The 18,186-nt window shown below is 45.9% G+C and overlaps 2 protein-coding genes across 2 annotated transcripts; both read left to right on the top strand.

Annotated features, from left to right (window-relative positions):
- The first annotated feature begins 2,176 nt into the window (after positions 1 to 2,176).
- Positions 2,177 to 9,023, top strand: LOC127762122 (sister chromatid cohesion protein PDS5 homolog C-like). Its single transcript, XM_052286491.1, has 15 exons — positions 2,177 to 2,323; positions 2,838 to 3,041; positions 3,130 to 3,311; positions 3,763 to 3,889; positions 3,992 to 4,183; positions 4,555 to 4,605; positions 4,686 to 4,758; positions 4,855 to 5,258; positions 5,644 to 5,754; positions 6,435 to 6,517; positions 6,900 to 6,951; positions 7,106 to 7,174; positions 7,278 to 7,312; positions 7,895 to 7,978; positions 8,056 to 9,023. Exons 1-15 carry the CDS (start codon positions 2,225 to 2,227, stop codon positions 8,555 to 8,557), a joined length of 2,268 nt encoding a protein of 755 aa, XP_052142451.1. The 5' UTR covers positions 2,177 to 2,224; the 3' UTR covers positions 8,558 to 9,023.
- A 1,803-nt stretch (positions 9,024 to 10,826) lies between these two features.
- Positions 10,827 to 14,132, top strand: LOC127762123 (BTB/POZ domain-containing protein At4g30940-like). Its single transcript, XM_052286492.1, has one exon. The coding sequence runs from the start codon at positions 12,340 to 12,342 to the stop codon at positions 13,699 to 13,701; it is 1,362 nt and encodes a 453-aa protein (XP_052142452.1). The 5' UTR covers positions 10,827 to 12,339; the 3' UTR covers positions 13,702 to 14,132.
- The last annotated feature ends 4,054 nt before the right edge of the window (positions 14,133 to 18,186 follow it).

Below are 18,186 nucleotides of genomic sequence, written 5' to 3'. Positions count from 1 at the left end.
TGGGCCAAAGCTTTGATGGGATGGCCCAGACCTTGGTCCATTTTTGGTCCATCCCTGTGTTAAGAGGAAAAGACTTTAGTGTCCTCAATAAATATGTGATGAATGGAGGCGAGAGGGTAAGTAGGGGATAAAATGGGAATAAAATTTGAATAGGAGGTGATTGATGAGATAAATAGTACAGTGAACTGTGCTATAAAATCTTATATTTTGAAATAAGATTCAAATGCTAGAAGTTTGTATACTATTTAGGAATGGATGGAATATAAGAAACCTTGCAATTTAAAACACACATATATCAATTCCTATACTTCAAGTGTGTTATGATACACAACACGACAGAGTAGGAATACTACATCTAGACTCTAATCATCAATATTTGACGGCGTGCCACATCCACGTCCATTATGTAGAGTCAAACATTGATAAACCAAAGAAGCATTATTTATCATGGGCTCATTAAATATAATGATATATGTACACCATTGCAAATTTAGCAATGCACATTAGGTTGCACCATTTCAAAAAAGTGCCTTTCTCCCAATGTTTGTATCTACAACGCAAATTTAAGTTGAGCTTGCATGGCAATCGTGAATGTGAGCACAAAAATACTCGAGCAATTGAACCAATAAATGTTTCTTAATTTAAACAAACCTTTTGGTTCGTACGTAGAGGCCTTATGCTAGGTTAGAAGGGTTCTATCGTCTTGCGGTGTTGTAAACCAATAGAGGAGTCAGGTAGGACATTGTTCTAACCACATGAAGGAAGAGGTGATACAAGAGGCAGACCAGGAGGTGGGAGAGCATCATCGGTCAATAGGGAGTAAGTCAAGCAACAGATGGTTTTGGCCTTATGATGAAGTTGTGTACCAAAGAATGGTGCAAGTATGACCTATATATACTTCAAAGTTTCACGCTCCAATCTATTGTGTAGACGAGCAAACCAAATGATGCATGTCGATGGGGACCTAGGCTTGGTGATTGTGAAAGATGCGGTCCTGGAAGAGAATCAGACTTGGGCCCAGCTTTTTTTCCAAGCCCAATCTAGCATTTGAATATTTGTAGGTCCCACATTCTTCGCAAAAAGTTACTTCGGTGGGCTGATGTCGAGCGTAACTCTATACGTCATGACAAAATAAGCATATTATTTATGGCAGGTTCATACGTCGTACCGTTACAAACAATGATCGTTAGATCACACTAATCCGACGGTCACCATTCTCTCCCGCCTTTATATATACCCTTCGTCTCGGAACGTCGTCTTCTATCTTCAGACGCACCCGTCCGCGCCGCTACACTCTCTCCCATCTTATCTGCCCCCGCACCCCTCCCCCAATGCCAGTACCAACAACAACAATACTCCACCCTCGTTCATAGCGCACCCCTACCGCCTCGTCGCGCCGCCCCCGCTCGCCTCGTTCTCTTGCCGCCACCACTCGCCTCCGTTTCTAACGCCTCCGCTGCCGCGTACTCCGGTGAGTCAATTTTTTTATTTTCTCTCTCTCCCTCCTATTGTCACAGGGCGGAGGATGTACCTGGGCCGAGGATTACGGACTGCCATTTTCGGCGGCCGTGGAACAGCAGTGTTCCCCAGCCATCCATCCACCCTGCCCCCCGCTCCATCGCGAGCCAGCGACGGCCGAGATCGCCTCAGACAAGCCTGGGGACTCCCGTCCGCTCGACCCCCAAAACTTGGCGGCGCACCTCGGACGCACAAACCCGCGCACATTTTCGCCCTAACCCTCCTCACCCCCGGACGCGTCCGCTCCCGTTCGTTTTTTGGCGGCCGAGGCCCAACCCCAACCCCTCCCCGGGTCGCGCCCATAAAAAGCCCCGCCCGATTCCAAACATCTCCACCACCCACCTCCGGGTTGCGCCGCACCGCACCGCACCGAAATCGCGTCTCGCACGGGGGGAGAGAGGGGAAAAGGGGACCGGTGGGTGTGGGGGAGAGAGAGAGAGAGAGAGAGAGAGAGAGGCAGAGATAGCTATAGAGAAATCCATCTCCTCTCTTCCCGTCACCTTGGTTTGCCGTCGTCGGCGTCGGCCGCTGCCTCGCGCGCGCGTGGGCAGGGGGGTGGTGCGCGGCGTTGCTCCTCCCTCCCCGCTGAAACCCTAGCAAGCAAGCCGTAGATCTCGCGCGGCGGGGCGGGGCGGGGCGGGGGCGGCCGGATCCAGGGGGTGGCAGGGGGGGGGGGGGACGCGCGGGGGGTGCCGCGCGCGCGGGAATGGCGGAGCTCGGGGAGCTCGAGGGGAAGCTGAGGGACGTCGGGGAGAAGCTCCAGTCTCCCCCCGACGACGTCGATGCCTTGCTCAAGCTCATCCACGTGAGTCTCTCTAACCCTCTCTGTGCTGGAATTCGTTTGTGTTCGCTTTGAAACGTTTTTTTTTTTTTGCCTCTCCTGTCAGGGTTCTGCTGTTTGTTGGATTTATTTATTTTTATTAATCTTGTTGATTGCGTGGTTTCGGGACGGTTGGTTTGATTTCGGGATGGTTCGGAAGCTTTGGCTTGATACCATTCCACGAGGATTGATTCGGTTGGGAGTCGTGATTTTTACTGGACTGGAATTCCGCTTTAGATTCATTTTGGTTTCTGCTGCTCTGCAATCCGTTTGATTTTCCGTTATGGCACAAAGAGCAAGCATTTGTTTTTCTAGAGTATTTTCCGTCGTGTTTGTTGACATATGGAGTTGGATTATTGATATACGGAGTTTGCCGTGGTGTTGATTCCTGTAAATGCACCATACTCCTTTAACATTACAGTTTTATTAAGAGCATATATGATCTTCTTGGTTCCCTAGAAAACTGATCTTTGATTGGCATGATTGTTTGTTCATGCAGGAGGCCGAAATATATATATTGAAAGTGGAGCAAGCACCTTCTGAAAGCATGATTAGTGCTATAACTCCAGCAATGAAAGCTTTGATCAAGAAAGAGCTGTTGGATAATTCTAGCTATGAGGTGAAACTTTCTGTGGTGTCCTGTATTTCTGAGATAACTAGGATCACTGCACCTGACACTCCATATGACGATGATGTCATGAAGGTATACCTTTTTCTTATCGGATGAAGATGATCTTGTTTTGATATCCTATATCCTGACATCTGACCTGTGCTATCTACTTTCGGTTCAGGACGTGTTTTCCATAATGGTGGGGTCTTTTGAGAAATTGGATGATATGGAGAACCCCTTGTTTCGAAGGATAGTTGCAATCCTTGAAACTGTGGCAAAGGTCCGGCTATGCGTGGTGATGTTGGATCTTGAGTGTGAAGATCTGATACTGCAAATGTTTCACAACTTCTTCACAACTGTGAAGTAAGTACCTCTTCGTTTGTTCTTAATTTCATCTATATTTGCTAGTTCTCATGATAAGTTTGAAGTAAGTTTTGCTAAATTATGTTCTCCAAGAATGCTAAATGAGTCAATTTTATTTCCTTAACATAGTTCTTACCTGTAACGGTTCTTCAAGAACAAGAATATCAGATAGTTTTTTTATACAATTGGCTGTTCTGTTCTGCACAGATCTTATTCAATGTTTTTCTTATAGGCTTCTTATATATTCTGTATTTAAAGTCATCAGTCTGAGCTAAATCGCCAATATTAAGATCTTTCATGATAACATTGTTTTTACCTAAATAACTTGCTTGTGTTACTACTTTGGCCAGTTGATAATTAACACATTTTTGTTATATATTATACTTTAATGTCTGCATTGTATGCTTTGTATGTACACTCATAATTTGAAATCCCTTGTCTCATATTTCAGACCAAATCACCCAGAAAATGTTACAAACTGTATGACTACAATAATGATTTTGGTAATTGAAGAGGATGATGAAGTTGAGATACCCATTGCAGAATGTCTGCTCAAGCATGCTAAGTCCGAACTGAAGGTACATATATATGTTTTTAACTTTCTTGACATCAACAATATGAATCTACATTCCTACCCAGACAAAAAGATACCATCTAATTGATTTGGTTTTTATTTCCAGGAAACTTCTGCTGCATCTTTTGAACTTGCAGAGAAGGTGATAGGTGCATGCTCTGAAAAACTGAAACCAGTCTTTCTGCAGTTACTTAAAGGCACTTCCTTGAATGAATATGACAATATTATCGCAACAATTTGTGAAGACAGTTCAGATGTCAAGGAAGACATGGATGCTGATCCTTCTGGAAAAGATGTGGTCAGTTGAATTACTAACATGCAACAACTAATATTCAGAGATGTTTCTTTTTTACCTTAGACTTCTATGTGATAATCATAGGTGTTAGAATAGGTCATTATGTGTATAATTTTTTTAGTATGTTTGAAATATGCCTTGAATTCATTAATGCTCTCTGCGTTACATTGGAATGGATCACTTGGAAGATGAAATTGTGATTGGCTTTAGTTTATAGAGTGTACGGGTGTACTTTGTGATGGTGTGAATATTAGTCTCAGAACTTAATATACAGCTCATTTCAACACCTTATCGTTGAAACTGGAAAACAAATTGGCCACATGGGCTCTTGATGTGGATTCATCTATTCTTACTATTGAGTTAATAATGTTCAGGTGGATGATGGCAAACTTTCTGAAAGGACTATTTCTGATGAGCTACCTCAGGTATGCTGCTCTGCATTTCTGTTTTTATCAACTAAACAAATGAACTTTTGATAAATACACCGTGCCATCTCTATTTTCAGGAACCTGCAAAGTTGGAGCAAGATGTTACTCAGACTACTGCTATTGGCAGTGGTGCAACTCCAGTTGATAATGGTAAGGACACCTCCAAAGGATAAGCTTGAAGCCTTGAACAACCTTACTGTTCTGTAAATACAAAAGATGCTGATATGTTGAATCTTGTTACTGAAGGCACAGAATCTGCAGCTGCTAATCCCAAGGAATTATCCAATCCCAATTCAGAGAAAAAGGATGGTGTTAAGCAGTCAGCAAAGGTTGCCAATGGAGCTTCTGCTGAAACATCAGAACGTGTTGATGGCTCACCAGCTATGGTCAAATCAAAAAGAGGTCGACCTCCTGGACTAAAGTCATTGGAGAAGAAGGCTGCTGGAAAGAAAGTTCTAGGTCTGAAAAAGGTTGAGGAGACTACTGATTCAACAGGGAAGTTATCGAAGCAGTCATCTAAGGATGATTCCAAGTCATCTACAAGAAAGGCAAGCGGAGCAGGGTCATCAAAAAAGCAACAAAAGATCAGTTTGAAACAGAAGGATGAAACTGACTCCAAGGAAGATACTGCTAAGGATCTGAGCCTAAAGGTAATTTTCTTGTCAGTAGTAATTTTTTTGTATAATTAGTAAAGCTGCCTGTCTTTAGCATTGATTTGCTGCTTTATTCAGTCTTTGTTAATACTATTTCTCTCTGGCATGCTATGTTTGTGTATCTGAAACATGTTTTGAGTGTGTTTACTGTTTCAAGGTATTACGAGCTTTTGTTTACTGATACAGTTGCTTGTGATTCAAATCCTGTTATTGTCTTGTAAACTTTGCTATAACACTGAGTATATAGGAGTTATTTAGTGTGGTTCAATTGTGATTTGATCCTATCTTTGATGTTAATTCAAAACAGATAGAATTTAATAGCATCTATTCAGTTGCTTTTTAGCACACTGATTGTTGTACTGTTTGTTCTATCTCAATAAAGGAAATGGTCTCTCCAAAGTCCGTGTCCAAGGGGTCAGCTAAGACCAAGGGCAGCCAAGGCCAGGACAATAATGGCTCCAAGAGGAAAAGGTCACAAGAGGATGAACAAGAGGTATGCACTTGATTATGCATGCATTCTTGATTAGTTGATTCTCTGTGTTCTGTTGCCTGTCTGCTGTGCTTTTCTCTGCTCATATTTCATTTGATCGCTTACTCATAAAGGTGTAATTTAAGTTAGCATGTTGCTTTCTTTTTGTGGCCAAAAGATAATGTGCTTACTAAATTTCTGTTTAATAATCTGACTTGTAGAGAATGCTGTTGCAATAGCTCAAATATAATATTTGTTTGTTGCAACAACTTCAACTTCAAAACTGGTAATTCTGTGTTAGAAAAATCTGTGTTAAAAAATATTTGATTATATTTTCTGGGCGCACCCTAGGTAACAACCTTCAATAGCTGATTTAGGATAAAAAAATACGCTTCAATAGGGATCCCAGTTTATTCAGGTGATTTAGGATAAAATCACTTAATGCATAACAATGTTTTAGAAGCGTAATTATAGTTGAGCTTGAAGATGTTTGGTTCTCAAGACACCTGTTAACATCTCCTATGTTTTGTATATCCATATTTTTGGATTGTTGAGTACAGTAAAGATGTAGACACTGAAATTATATTTTGCTTTACCTTTAGTTTTTCCCTTTTCCTGTGTCTTTGTTTTCATGATTTTGTTTACTTTGTTGTTTCTTCTTTTAGTAATTTGGTCTTATTCTTAAGTTTATATGCCCTCTGCAGACTCCTCGTTCTAGGAAGAATAAAGGCCTTGATGCTAGCCTTGTTGGTGCAAGGATCCAAGTATGGTGGCCTGACGACAAGAAGTAAGTGATATGATCATTAGTCTCTATGCAAAATCTTTTACAATTGTTGCCATGTTTCATGTTGACACTGGAGTATATAAACTAACCAGATATATAGACATTATCATCACACGGCATATTTGCTAGCTCATCTTTTTTACTTCCTTATGCCTTTCTATCCTTCCGCTGTTCTAATTCCAAATCTGCTGTGTAGCTTTTTCTAAATGGTGTATATATATTAACATTGACTTAGTATTTAGGTTAGTCCTGTTTGATGTTTTAATCAAATAATAATATATTTGCTCATTATTGATGAGGCATGTCCTTTGCTTTGGTACAATTTATTGGGTTATTTTGTAGCCTGTTTCAAAATTTTGAGGTCCTTTGTTTTAAATATTTGCAGGTTTTACAAGGGCATTGTTGACTCATTTGATACAGCTTCAAAAAGGCACAAGGTATGAGTCCTGTACATTGTATCATCTGCTTTCATGGGATATATGACCTACATGAAGAGCTTATGCCAACTAAAATATTGTTTTATTCTCTTGGTAAAAAAAGGTTTTATTCTGTTTTTCTTGTATGGTTGATTTTTGTACTTTTGGAGCTTAGATTGCATATGATGATGGAGATGTAGAGGTGCTTCTCCTTAGGGATGAAAAGTGGGAATTCGTCAGTGAGGTATGCACATAATGTTGTGATTCTGCTTAGATTGCATTTAATGTTGTGATTCTGCTTTCTCCTCTTCCTTTTTTTTTAAACTAATTAACAGTTGTTATATCAGGAACAAGACAAAACCCCTGATGTGGCTTCCGAGATGTAAGTGAATTATCTTGACACCACTTCCATACCTGCAACTTCAAAATCACATTTTTACTTTGCATTTATGGTAGCTATACAGTTCAAGTTTTTTATTGATTCAATCACTGGTTTTCAATCGTAGCATCCAGTGCATTTTTTAATGATTTATTTCTCTCCAGTTTCTTGAGTTCTATTATGCTTGGCACCTCCTATTGTTATAAGCTATGTTGGCTTGCTGAATAGACTAAGTTTTTTTTTTGTCATAATTTGACCGTGGTAAAAAGAACTGTAGAGAAATGTCTGCTGTCCTGACTGTGTTGGGAATTCAGCAAATTCCTTACAAACACCCAATAATTCCTAGTTTTCTCTAGGGATGACTGGGTCGGGTTGTGCCAGCCCATGGGTCCATCCTAATTCGTTTCCATGCAAATTAACTCAAAAATTACTAAATTGAACACCGTTTGGTCCAGGTGTGAAGTAAATGGGATTCCCACAAACATCCCTAGTTATTCCAATTGTGAAACCTGTTACTAATTTGTCATACTTATTTGCATCAAGTGGTATTTTGTTTGATAAATTTGTGTTACTGGTTGTTTCAAGTTCCCCGAAGCCACGGGGTAGGGGCAGAAAAGGAAGAGGGAGCTCAGTGCAATTGAAGGAAGGAAATGCAGAAACACCTAAAAGGTAATTTGGTAATCAAAGAAGCAGTGTAGACAATTGACTACATATTTTCTGAGACTTATGTTTCTGTTTAATGGCAGTGGTGGAGGCGATCTTCCCAAAAAAAGGGGTCGTCCGAAAGGTTCCAGCAATGGTACACCCAAAAGTAACATCTCGGCAACTTCAAGCAAATCAAAGGGGAAAGCTGCAAGGAAGGACGACAATGAGACACCTAAGGTTGGCAGTGACCTTAAGAAGGAAGCTGAAGAAGGATCCGAAGACAAAGCCACTAAGTCAACTGAGAAGACAAAGGATGATTTGCCTGAGGATGGTAGCAACAAGAGTGCCAGTAGACCAAAGGAGGCTAGCAGCGGAGGCAAGGATTTGAAGGATGAGAGCAAACCAAGTGAAGGAAGAGCCAAGCCAGGTCGAAAGCCAAAGGTTGCCGCTGCTGCGGTGGCTGGTGAGGAATCTAAGGCCAATGTCTCAGCTGAGAAAGAGAAGCAGAAGGAAGCAGAAGGCGAGGCAGCAGCTGAAGTGGAGCAGGGGGGATCTGCTGGTGGCGCTTCTACTGGAGGAAAGAAGCGCAGAAGGAAGGCTTGAAGTTAGGGATCCGCTGGTGGCGCTTCTACTGGAGAAAAGAAGCGCAGAAGGAAGGCTTGAAGTTACCCGCTAACTTCTCTTGTACATGGTTTCGCTCTCTAGACTCAAAAGGTTCGCTTAGTCTCAAAAGGTGTTAAAACATTGCACCCTGTGTGGTTGTAACTCTTCGGTCGGGTGACCTATTGGAATGCCAACTGATTGGGCATGTAGCGGTTTTAACTAGGGGTTGTAGACAAGATAAAAATGCTGTAGTTGTGATGTTAGGCGCAAGTGCGCAACTTTTAATGGTTGGTTGAACCCCATGCTTGCCAAGAGGCCAATGACATCATAGTTGTGTCGGATGATGTTGTAGCTAGCCTGTTGATGTCTTATTTATTTAGGCCATATGAGCAAATGAGTTTTGTAGCTAATGTGCCGGTCTGTCAGCCCCGCCTGGCACCATTGAGAAATCCTGTTTTTCAGAGCTCATTCCTCTGCGAGTAGAGTATACATTATCTTCTCTTTTTTTTTTTCGTCTATTGTCTCTTTTGGGAGATCATGCCTATTGCTAACTGCTTTCTGTCATCTCTGCAGGTTGTTTCACAACTGTCAGGTTGTCTCATTGTGTTTATCTTGGCATACTTAATTCTGTACTTATGTTATTCTGTTCAACGTTTTATATATGCCAGTGGAAGCAGCGATCTCCCTGTCGCAGATTGCAACCATGTTGAAGCTGACTACGGCCTGGCTAAGCTCTGCACTTCCAGCATTATCCATGAGAGGTATGGCTAAGCCTTAAAGCTCTACTCCCTTCATTCAAAAAAGTTGCACATGTTACTTTGTTACTAAAACTAAAAAGAAATTAACTTATCTTACATGTAATAAAGATAGTTTTAAGATAGTTCATTGAGTTTTGATCAAACATTTAATTTATCTCTTCATTTAAATCTTAGATACATGGAGGACTAAAAATATAACTAACTTATTTGGAAAAACCAAAATATAAAATAGGTACATTTTTAATGGAAGGAGAAACCTAAAGGGCCACTCCTAATTACAATTGGAATTGGATGAAAATCATTTATATCATCAATAAAGGCCAGCGTAAAAAGTTATCACAACTTATAGAGATTGCATGTTGCCACTTCAACCTTAAATGTAAAGCATTTCTTTAGATTTTTCACAGGAATTAAGGAATTAGATAGGATAAATGAATGGTGAAAGGTTATGATTGATTTAGAAGAGAAAGTAATAGAAAAATTAAATAGGGATAGATTGGTTAAGATGAGAGGATTTGGCGAAGAAATAGTTGCATTTTAAAACAAATTTGTATTCTAGAAATAGCTATATTTTAGTCTTAACAGCGGTAACAACAAGCCAATAACAGTCCATGTAAGAATTGGCCCCTGTGCATTCGTTCAGTGGCTATGGGTGTGTTTAGATCCCAAAAATTTTTGGACAAAAATAGACATCAAATGTTTGGACACATGCATGACGCATTAAATGTGGAAAAAAGAAACCAATTGCACAATTTGCATGTAAATTGTGAGACGAATCTTTTAAATTTAATTGTGCCATGATTTAATAATATGATGCTACAGTAAACATTTGTTAATGACGGATTAATTAAGCTTAATAAATTCGTCTCGCAGTTTACAGGCGGAATCTGTAATTTGTTTTGTTATTAGTCTATGTTTAATACTTTAAATGTTTGTCCGTATAATTAAAAAAAATTTGGCCGACGAACTAAACATGGCCTATGGAAACAAACGTCTGGAAATTGAGGTTCAGATTACTGCATAGTGCATACCCATGAGGCCACACGGCTTGTTCCTCTTCGGGCTAGTGGGCTACCAAGTCCATGACGGCACGACCATTATCAACTAGTATTGACTTGGTCGGTCGTCTCGTCGTCTCCTCTCATCTCATGCCATAGCAGAGGCAGACACTAACCAGGTCAACTATTCCATTATTTCTCCCAACTATCCCATCTCCAAGTCGACAGAAAAGATGTTCAGTGGTCAACTAACACGTTACAAGATGAACGTCACCTAATTTTTCAGAAACAACGGCTTATGATTTCGTTGGTCATCTGGGAAGCATCATCGGTCAAGGGGTTAGGTCTAAACTGTTCAGTTTGCAATGTTTCAGTCCCCTACTGGTCAATTTGACACTAGTAAACTCTATATATCTTCATAAGAGTCAACTGAAATTGGAATTGAATCTCTCTTCAAGCCGAGACGCGATAGCGGGATTCGGCAGCTGTCCATGTCTAGTTTGCAATAGATGGTCGCCGTCGTTTTATAACGGGGTCGTGCACTGCCTTGCGCCGGTCAAAAACGAAAAGAACACGGTCTCGTCAGACAAGAAACATTGTGAATGTTATCCGACAGTGGAGTCGACCAGGATAGGACCTAGTAAGTGCGATGCTTGATCAGCTCACCTCCCTTTTGCAGGACGCGTCGTTTTCTTTGCACAATTTTTCGTCGCCCCGGGACCCGGGTGATCCTATCACCTCGCATGCCTCGCTTGGATCGGCAACAACGCGTGCGGGATGTGCCATTTGAGTCCCAGTTTTTATCCTTGATGATGAGGATGATGATTCAGCTAGCGTAGCGTTGTTAACTTTTCCGTCCTTTGCAGAGCTGTGAGGCTGCCTGAATTCAGCCAGAAGAAATGAAGGCCATGATTGAGCTACGTGCCTAACATATCCTAGGTTAGTGCATATCAACTCTTTAAAAGCTCAATCCAACATTTTTATTTGCGGGGAAGTTAAATGACAAAAAGGCCGTGCTTTATGGGATTACGAGCGAGAGGCGATTCTCCAGTAAATTCCGCATCCGCTGGTCTTCCGGAACTGGGCGAACTGTGAACCGCCCTCCCATTAGAGCAAGTTTAATAGTATATAGAGCCCATTACTAGCTTCAAATCATCTATAGCCAATGTAATAGTTAATTCATAGGATAGTTGCTTACTATATTATTAATACCTGGTCCCACCTGTCATACACACATTTTGTCTTAGAGTCCGTGTTGCAACTGGCTACAGATCTGTACCTCGCTGCTCTTCTATATCTTCTTTTGTCTCTTTAAAATATACTTATAGCTGGCTTATAGCCTGTTATTGTACCTGCTCTTAGCGCCCTGTAGTTATACAAATTCTTTGGGTGATAGCACTAGTCGTACTCGGCAATGTTGGAGCTTTTCATTTCTTTTTAAAGCTTGGAACTAGTCGTAGTGCCGTGGTGCGCATTGGTAGAACGGGGAGTGGTTCGGGATCGTGGGGGCTCTCCGACCGCGTGCAACGTGCCAGTCCAACTCCAACCGACCCACACACAAACACAACTTTCTACTCCACTACGTGACCATTACAAGGACTTGTACCCCGTCCTCGCTCACTTGGGCCGTTCACCGCGCTGCCACCCGAGTCGGCGAGTCGCGGAGACGACGCCACCACGCGCCCCAAAAGAAGTCCCCCAAATCCACCACCGCTCGCGCCGCCCCCACCGTAATCCCCAACCCCGAACGCCACTCCCCCCCGTCTCGCGTGAAAGCAACGGCCGCGAGACCCGTGGGGTTGGGTGACGTCTCCCGCGACCCGATCAAATCCTCCGCCGGTTCACCCGCCCGCCACCTGAAGGCCCGGCACGCGCGCGAGCCCGTTTTATACGCGAACCCACTGCAAAAACGCCCCGCGTCACCACTGCAGCCGCGCGACGCGAGGGCGTGGCCCAACCCCAACCCCAACCAAACCAAACCGTCGCGCGCGCCACTCGTTCTCCACCTCCCCGCGAGTGCGAGGCCATGAAGGGGAAGCGGGGCCGCGTGCGGCTCAACGTCGGAGGCCGGGTGTTCGAGACGACGGCCGCCACGCTCGCCGGCGCCGGCCGGGACACCATGCTCGGCGCCATGATCGACGCCTCCTGGAACCACGGCGACGGCGAGGGCGGCGTGGACGAGTACTTCATCGACCGCGACCCGGAGTGCTTCGCGGTGCTGCTCGACCTGCTCCGCACGGGGGGGCTCCACGTGCCGCCCCACGTCGCCGACGGGGTGCTCTGCCGCGAGGCGCTCTACTACGGCCTCCTCGACCGCGTCCGCGCCGCGCGGTGGGGGCCGTTCGACGGGGACCGGCTGCGGCTGGCGGCGTCCGTGGCGGGGAGCGCCGCGGGCGACGGGACGGCCGTCCGCGCCGCGCCCGACGGCGGCTGCTGCGTCGCGCACGGCGGCGCCGTGCGCGTGTACAACTGGGTGATGGAGGAGCGGCGGGCCGTGCACCTCGACCACGCGCCGGTCAACGACGCGGCCTACCTCGACGAGGCCACGCTCCTCGTCGCCGCGCGGGAGAGGCCCGGCACCGGCAGGCGCGACGGCGGCGTGGCGGCCTTCTCCGCGCTCACCGGCGACCTGCGCCACCGCTTCCGCGTCGCGCACGATCGCCACGTCAGGTCCTACACCCCCGGGGCGCTCGCCTTCGACAACCGGTGCAAGGTCTTCGCGAGCTGCAAGGGCCGGTTCAACGAGTACGGCATCGGCGTCTGGGACTGCACCACCGGCGAGCAGGCCGACTTCTTCTACGAGCCGCCGGGCTGCGCGCTCGGCGACGCCGACAAGCTCCAGTGGCTCGACGGCACCAGCACGCTCATGGCGGCGACCATGTTCCCGCGGACGGACTCCTCCTTCATCAGCCTGCTGGACTTCCGGGACAAGAAGAACGTCGCCTGGTCGTGGTCCGACGTCGGCACGCCGGCGTCGCTGGAGGACAAGCACGTGCTCCACGCCATCGCGATGGAGGACGGCCGGTCGCTCTGCGTGATCAACCAGTACGACGACCTCGGGTTCCTCGACGTCCGGAGCAGCGGCGGCGCCGGCGGCGTGCGGTGGAGGTCGCGGAGCAAGCTCGCCGCCAGGAAGAAGAAGGCGTCGCCGCGCGGCGAGGAGACGTGCTACCCGAAGCTCGCCGCGCACGGCGGCCAGCTCTTCGCGTCGACCAACGACACCATCTCGGTGTTCAGTGGCCCCGACCACGTGCTGACGTCGACGCTGCGGGGCAGCGACGCCGGCGCCATCTGCGACTTCTCGATCGGCGGCGACCGCCTCTTCGCCCTGCACAACGAGGAGAATGTCGTCGACGTCTGGGAGACGTCGCCGCCGCCGATCATCTGACCTGACCATCATTGGGATTGGTCTCTGTAACAAGAGAGGAATGACAATGATGATTACCGAACACAACTGACAGAGAAACTGGCAGAGCGACACGTTGTAACTTTGTCATCAGTAGAAGACTAGGAGTAAAAAAGTTCACGTGTCATCCAAATGGCGAAATTGGAGCTTAGAAATTACTACACATTAATTAGAGAAAAGGAGATAGATGTGCACTGTTTGATCGCGGTGAGTCGTTATAACGGTGTAATTTATCGATATGCTTGTGTACAATATAAAATTAAGTTTATACAAACAAAAGGAAGAGTATTAAAATCTAATTCAACTTAATTTTGCTATGTGCTGTGCGGGGAAAAAAAAACTGCTGATTATTACTAAAATGTCTTTCCTTGTAATTACTAGAATAGAGATATCAGTGGAATGCTGTCATTTTCACGAATCAGCTTTGTCATTATCCTTTGTCACTCCTGTTCAATTGGTTGTGATGTTAATGATCACCAAGCAACGGTTGTTGTTGCTGAGCCTTGATACATCAGTAGTCAATTTTTCGGTGGTGCTCTGTCAAAATCATTTTCATTTTCAAACTGTTGTGTCAGATCGTTGCCGGATGTTTCAGGGCTACAGTTTGCAAATATTTGAGGGCGAAAGATCTGCTCTCCACTGATTATGATGCCCCAAGATGTCATAATCGTATCACACCGTGATTAACTTGTCTGTTTGTACCTTTTACTTGCAAACCTGCTTGCCTCTATCCATATCTGCGAGTAAAATCGAGGAAAGAAACAAAAAGCAGAGTGGAAAAGAGAGCAAGAATCGAACATATCTTGCTCGGATCTCTCTGTTTTGTCCTTCTAGTATATTTGCCTACTCCTTGGCCTGTCCTCATTTTCCGAACTAGCCATCCTTTTTCCTAAAAGAACCTGCGCTAGATTCACATTAACAACCTCACATTTGCATTCTGTTTTCTGCTTTTGATGCAATCCCTAACTAACTACTGTATTAAGTAGCAAACATATCACATACGGATCGAGGTCTCGAGCTCTGTCACCACTGATGAACATTCTGAATATGCTGCAAATCGCAATGCCGTTCTCTCTCTTTCAGCAATGACCAGTCGTCCAATTTGAAGCACCGTTGCAGCAGCTGGTGGTTGAGCGTTTCGCTTCAGAGTTTGGTACGTAGAAAACAAACAAACAATCGAACAAACGAACAGACATCCGATAAATTTTCTCACGACATGCTTTGACTTGAAACGTAAGGTAAGGCGAATCAGGATGTGCAGGGAGCTAGCTTCGTTTTCAGTCGTACCTACTGACTACTGACTGAATGAATGACAGGATGAGCTTGTGTCGAGTGTGTAAAGATTGCAAGAAATGTATATTTATGGTTGTGTGGAAGTTGTTTGCACATATCAATCTTTGTTGTTTCGTACGCAGACTAACTACTACTACTACAATTCATCTGGTAACTGCACAACAAGAGTAATGAGCTGCAGATCAGAGGGAAAATTGCCAGGACACCCTCGAAGGGAACCTTGCAAGTAAGCACTAAGCAGTAACGTGTGTGGTACCCAACTACCCAACTAGGCCTGTGAATCTGCAGAAGTGGTTCGGAATTCAGAACGAGAAGCAAGTGAATCTGTTGCTCGTCGGTTGTAAGTTCAGGCTGTGTTTAGATCCAAAGTTTAGATCCAAACTTCAGTATTTTTCTATCACATCAACCTGTCATACAAACATAACTTTTCAGTCACATCATCTTCAATTTCAACTAAAATTCAAACTTTAGATCCGACTAAACACAGCCTCCGGTGTGGGCAACATTCTAGCGAGAGAGGCTGGTGTCGGTCGGATACTCTACTAGCTACAGTGATTATGACATCAAAGTACGTACTAAAGCTCGTATATACTATTCAAGGTGTACTTTGCTGGAAGCAAAGCATAATTGGATCCTAATGATTGCTTCAGTAAAGTAAAGGTAAAGCCCGCAAGTTGGGCAAAAGCTTAATCCGGAACAGAGTACTAAATTCTGCTAGTAATCGCCCGGCGAAAATTTGTGCTAGCAATGAACCGTGAGCAGGTGGAAGTCCATAACGCATGGTACAACTGAAATGGGTGCCTCGGTAGTCCACAGCAACCAACTGCGGGTTGAATCAGTGTCCTGTGGCCGCCTTCAGAGTTTCAGACAAACCTTCGGGTGTGTTCGGCGGAGCTGGTTACCAACACTAACACTCGCACGGTAAACGAAACGATCCATTAGCATGTGATTAATTAAGTATTAGCTATTTTTTCGAAAAATGAATTAATTTGATTTTTTAAGCAACTTTCACATATAAATTTTTTTAAAAAACACACCGTTTAGTAGTTTGAAAAGCGTGCGCGCTGAAAACGAGGGAGGAGGTTGGGAAAGGGGCCCCGAGTACACCCCTTTCACCCTGTTCGAATAAGTTCACTTCAGGTCTCTTAATTTGTTGTCGAGTTTGAAATTCATCCTTGTACCACAAAACCAAATGCAACGCATCCCCTACGTACAAAACCATGCAAACGAGGTCCCTCAGCAGTATTGTCCCCAATTTTGGCTAAGGTGACATCTACGTGGCTCTCTTAACGTAGCGACTCGATCTGAAAAAATAATAAAAACCGTAGGACCCACAAGTCAGTTTCACACAGAAAAAAAATAAAACTGTTGAGACCCATGTCTCCCCACATATCATCCTTACCACTCCACTCTTCTCTCTATCCTCTTTCTATCTCACCGGCAGGCAAAGCGGGAGTGCGGGATGGAGTGGCCGGTTGGCGGAGCGGGGAGGTGGGGGGGGGGGGGGGGCAACGGCCGGAGCAGTGGTAGGGCGCGGGCAGAGCTGCGGGGCGGATGGATGAGAAGGATGTCGCCGCGACCATCGACCTCGCCGGGGCAAGAGAGGAGACACGAGCGCCGGCCGGTGGGAGAGGAGCGACGCACGGGCGCCAGCCGGCGGGAGCATAGGAGCCACGAGTGGGAGAGGAGCCACAGGCAGGGGCCGGCGAGAGAGAAGCGGTGCGCGGTGGCCCGCGGGAGAGGAGCGACGTGCGGGCGCCGGCCGATGGGAGGAAAGGAGTCGAGGGCGGCGACCGCTTCTCCCTCTCCATTCCCTCTCAGATCCCCGCCCCCTCGGGTCTGGCTCCACCAAGCTCATCGGCCAGTGAGGGGGGCGGAGAGGGAGGAGGCTTGCCCCTCGGCCTCCGCCTATGGCTCCTCTCCTCCCGCTGGTCGGCGCCCGCATGCTGCTTCTTTCTCGTGAATCACTGCCCACGTACATGCGCCGCTCCTCTCCTCCCGCCGACCGGCGCCCGCGTGCCGCTACTTTCCCACCAGAGAAAGGGGAGGATAGAGATAAGAGGAGAGAGAAGAGGGGAGTAGTGAGGATGACATGTGGGGCCTTATGGACCCTACCATTTTTTATTATTTTGTGTGTGAAACTGACATGTGAGTCCCACGGGTTTATTATTTTTCCGGATCGATTGCCATTTAAGCGCCATGTCAATGCCACATGGAATGAAAACTTAGTCAAATGAGCCACATAGGTGCCATGTCAGTCAAAACCGGGGGATAATACTGTCGAGGGATTTCGTTTACACGATTTTGTAAATTGGGGGATGCGTGGTATCCGGTTTTGCAGTCCATGGATGAATTTCTAACTCGGTGACAAATTAAGGGACCTAAAGTGAACTTATTCCTCACCCTGTTTCCCCGTGCACACAGCTCGTCGGATCGGTTCACAGTGGATTTGCCGGCTGCGGCCTGCCTTGACGGAATAGGAGGCGCGGCAAAGATGGCAGGCTTGGGCCTTACCGCCTCGGCCTAGACCCGCGTTACGGCAGGGACAGGGTAGCTGGACGGCCCGCGACTCGCGCGCGCGCGAGCGGCCGCCACCCGTACGACATGCGGTGCGTGCGCGCGATCGCCAGGTTTTCTGGCGAGGTGAGCGTTACCTTCGCGTGAGCTCGCGCACGCAGCCCAGTTCGGCACGTACGCACGGCTTCCCCTCGGTGGATGGATCTCTTCGCGCTCGGCGTTAGCTCGCGGAAGCGCAACGGCCCGGCCGGCTACGCTAGATCGGCAAGCGCGTGTGCGTTTGGGGCGTCCGCATCGGACGGGTGCTGGGTGCAACGACGTGCGGCATCGCGGGCTTCCTGAAGCGGGCAATCTTTGGATGGGCTGCGAAAGGCCCAATTAGAAGATTTGGGAGGCCCCCTCTTGCTCAATTTTCCATCTGACCCACGGCAACAGTTATATATGAATAAAGCGAAGGGCAACAGTTATCAATTTTCCGTTGAAGAATCGGAGCATACCACACAATCTTATAAGTTTCAGGTCAGGTTATATTTTTCTTTCTTAGAAAAAAAAAAGGAGCATACTGCATGTGCATCCTTAATACTACACACTTGGAATTTGTTAAGAGTGCCAAAGACAATAAGAATGTGGTAATGTATGTACAGACCAATAGATTAC

This window comes from Oryza glaberrima, chromosome 2, assembly GCF_000147395.1.
Source record: "Oryza glaberrima chromosome 2, OglaRS2, whole genome shotgun sequence".
Classification (NCBI taxonomy): Eukaryota; Viridiplantae; Streptophyta; class Magnoliopsida; order Poales; family Poaceae; genus Oryza; species Oryza glaberrima.
The sequence above is the reverse complement of the archived record's forward strand: the minus strand, read 5'-3'. Positions and strand labels throughout refer to the sequence as shown.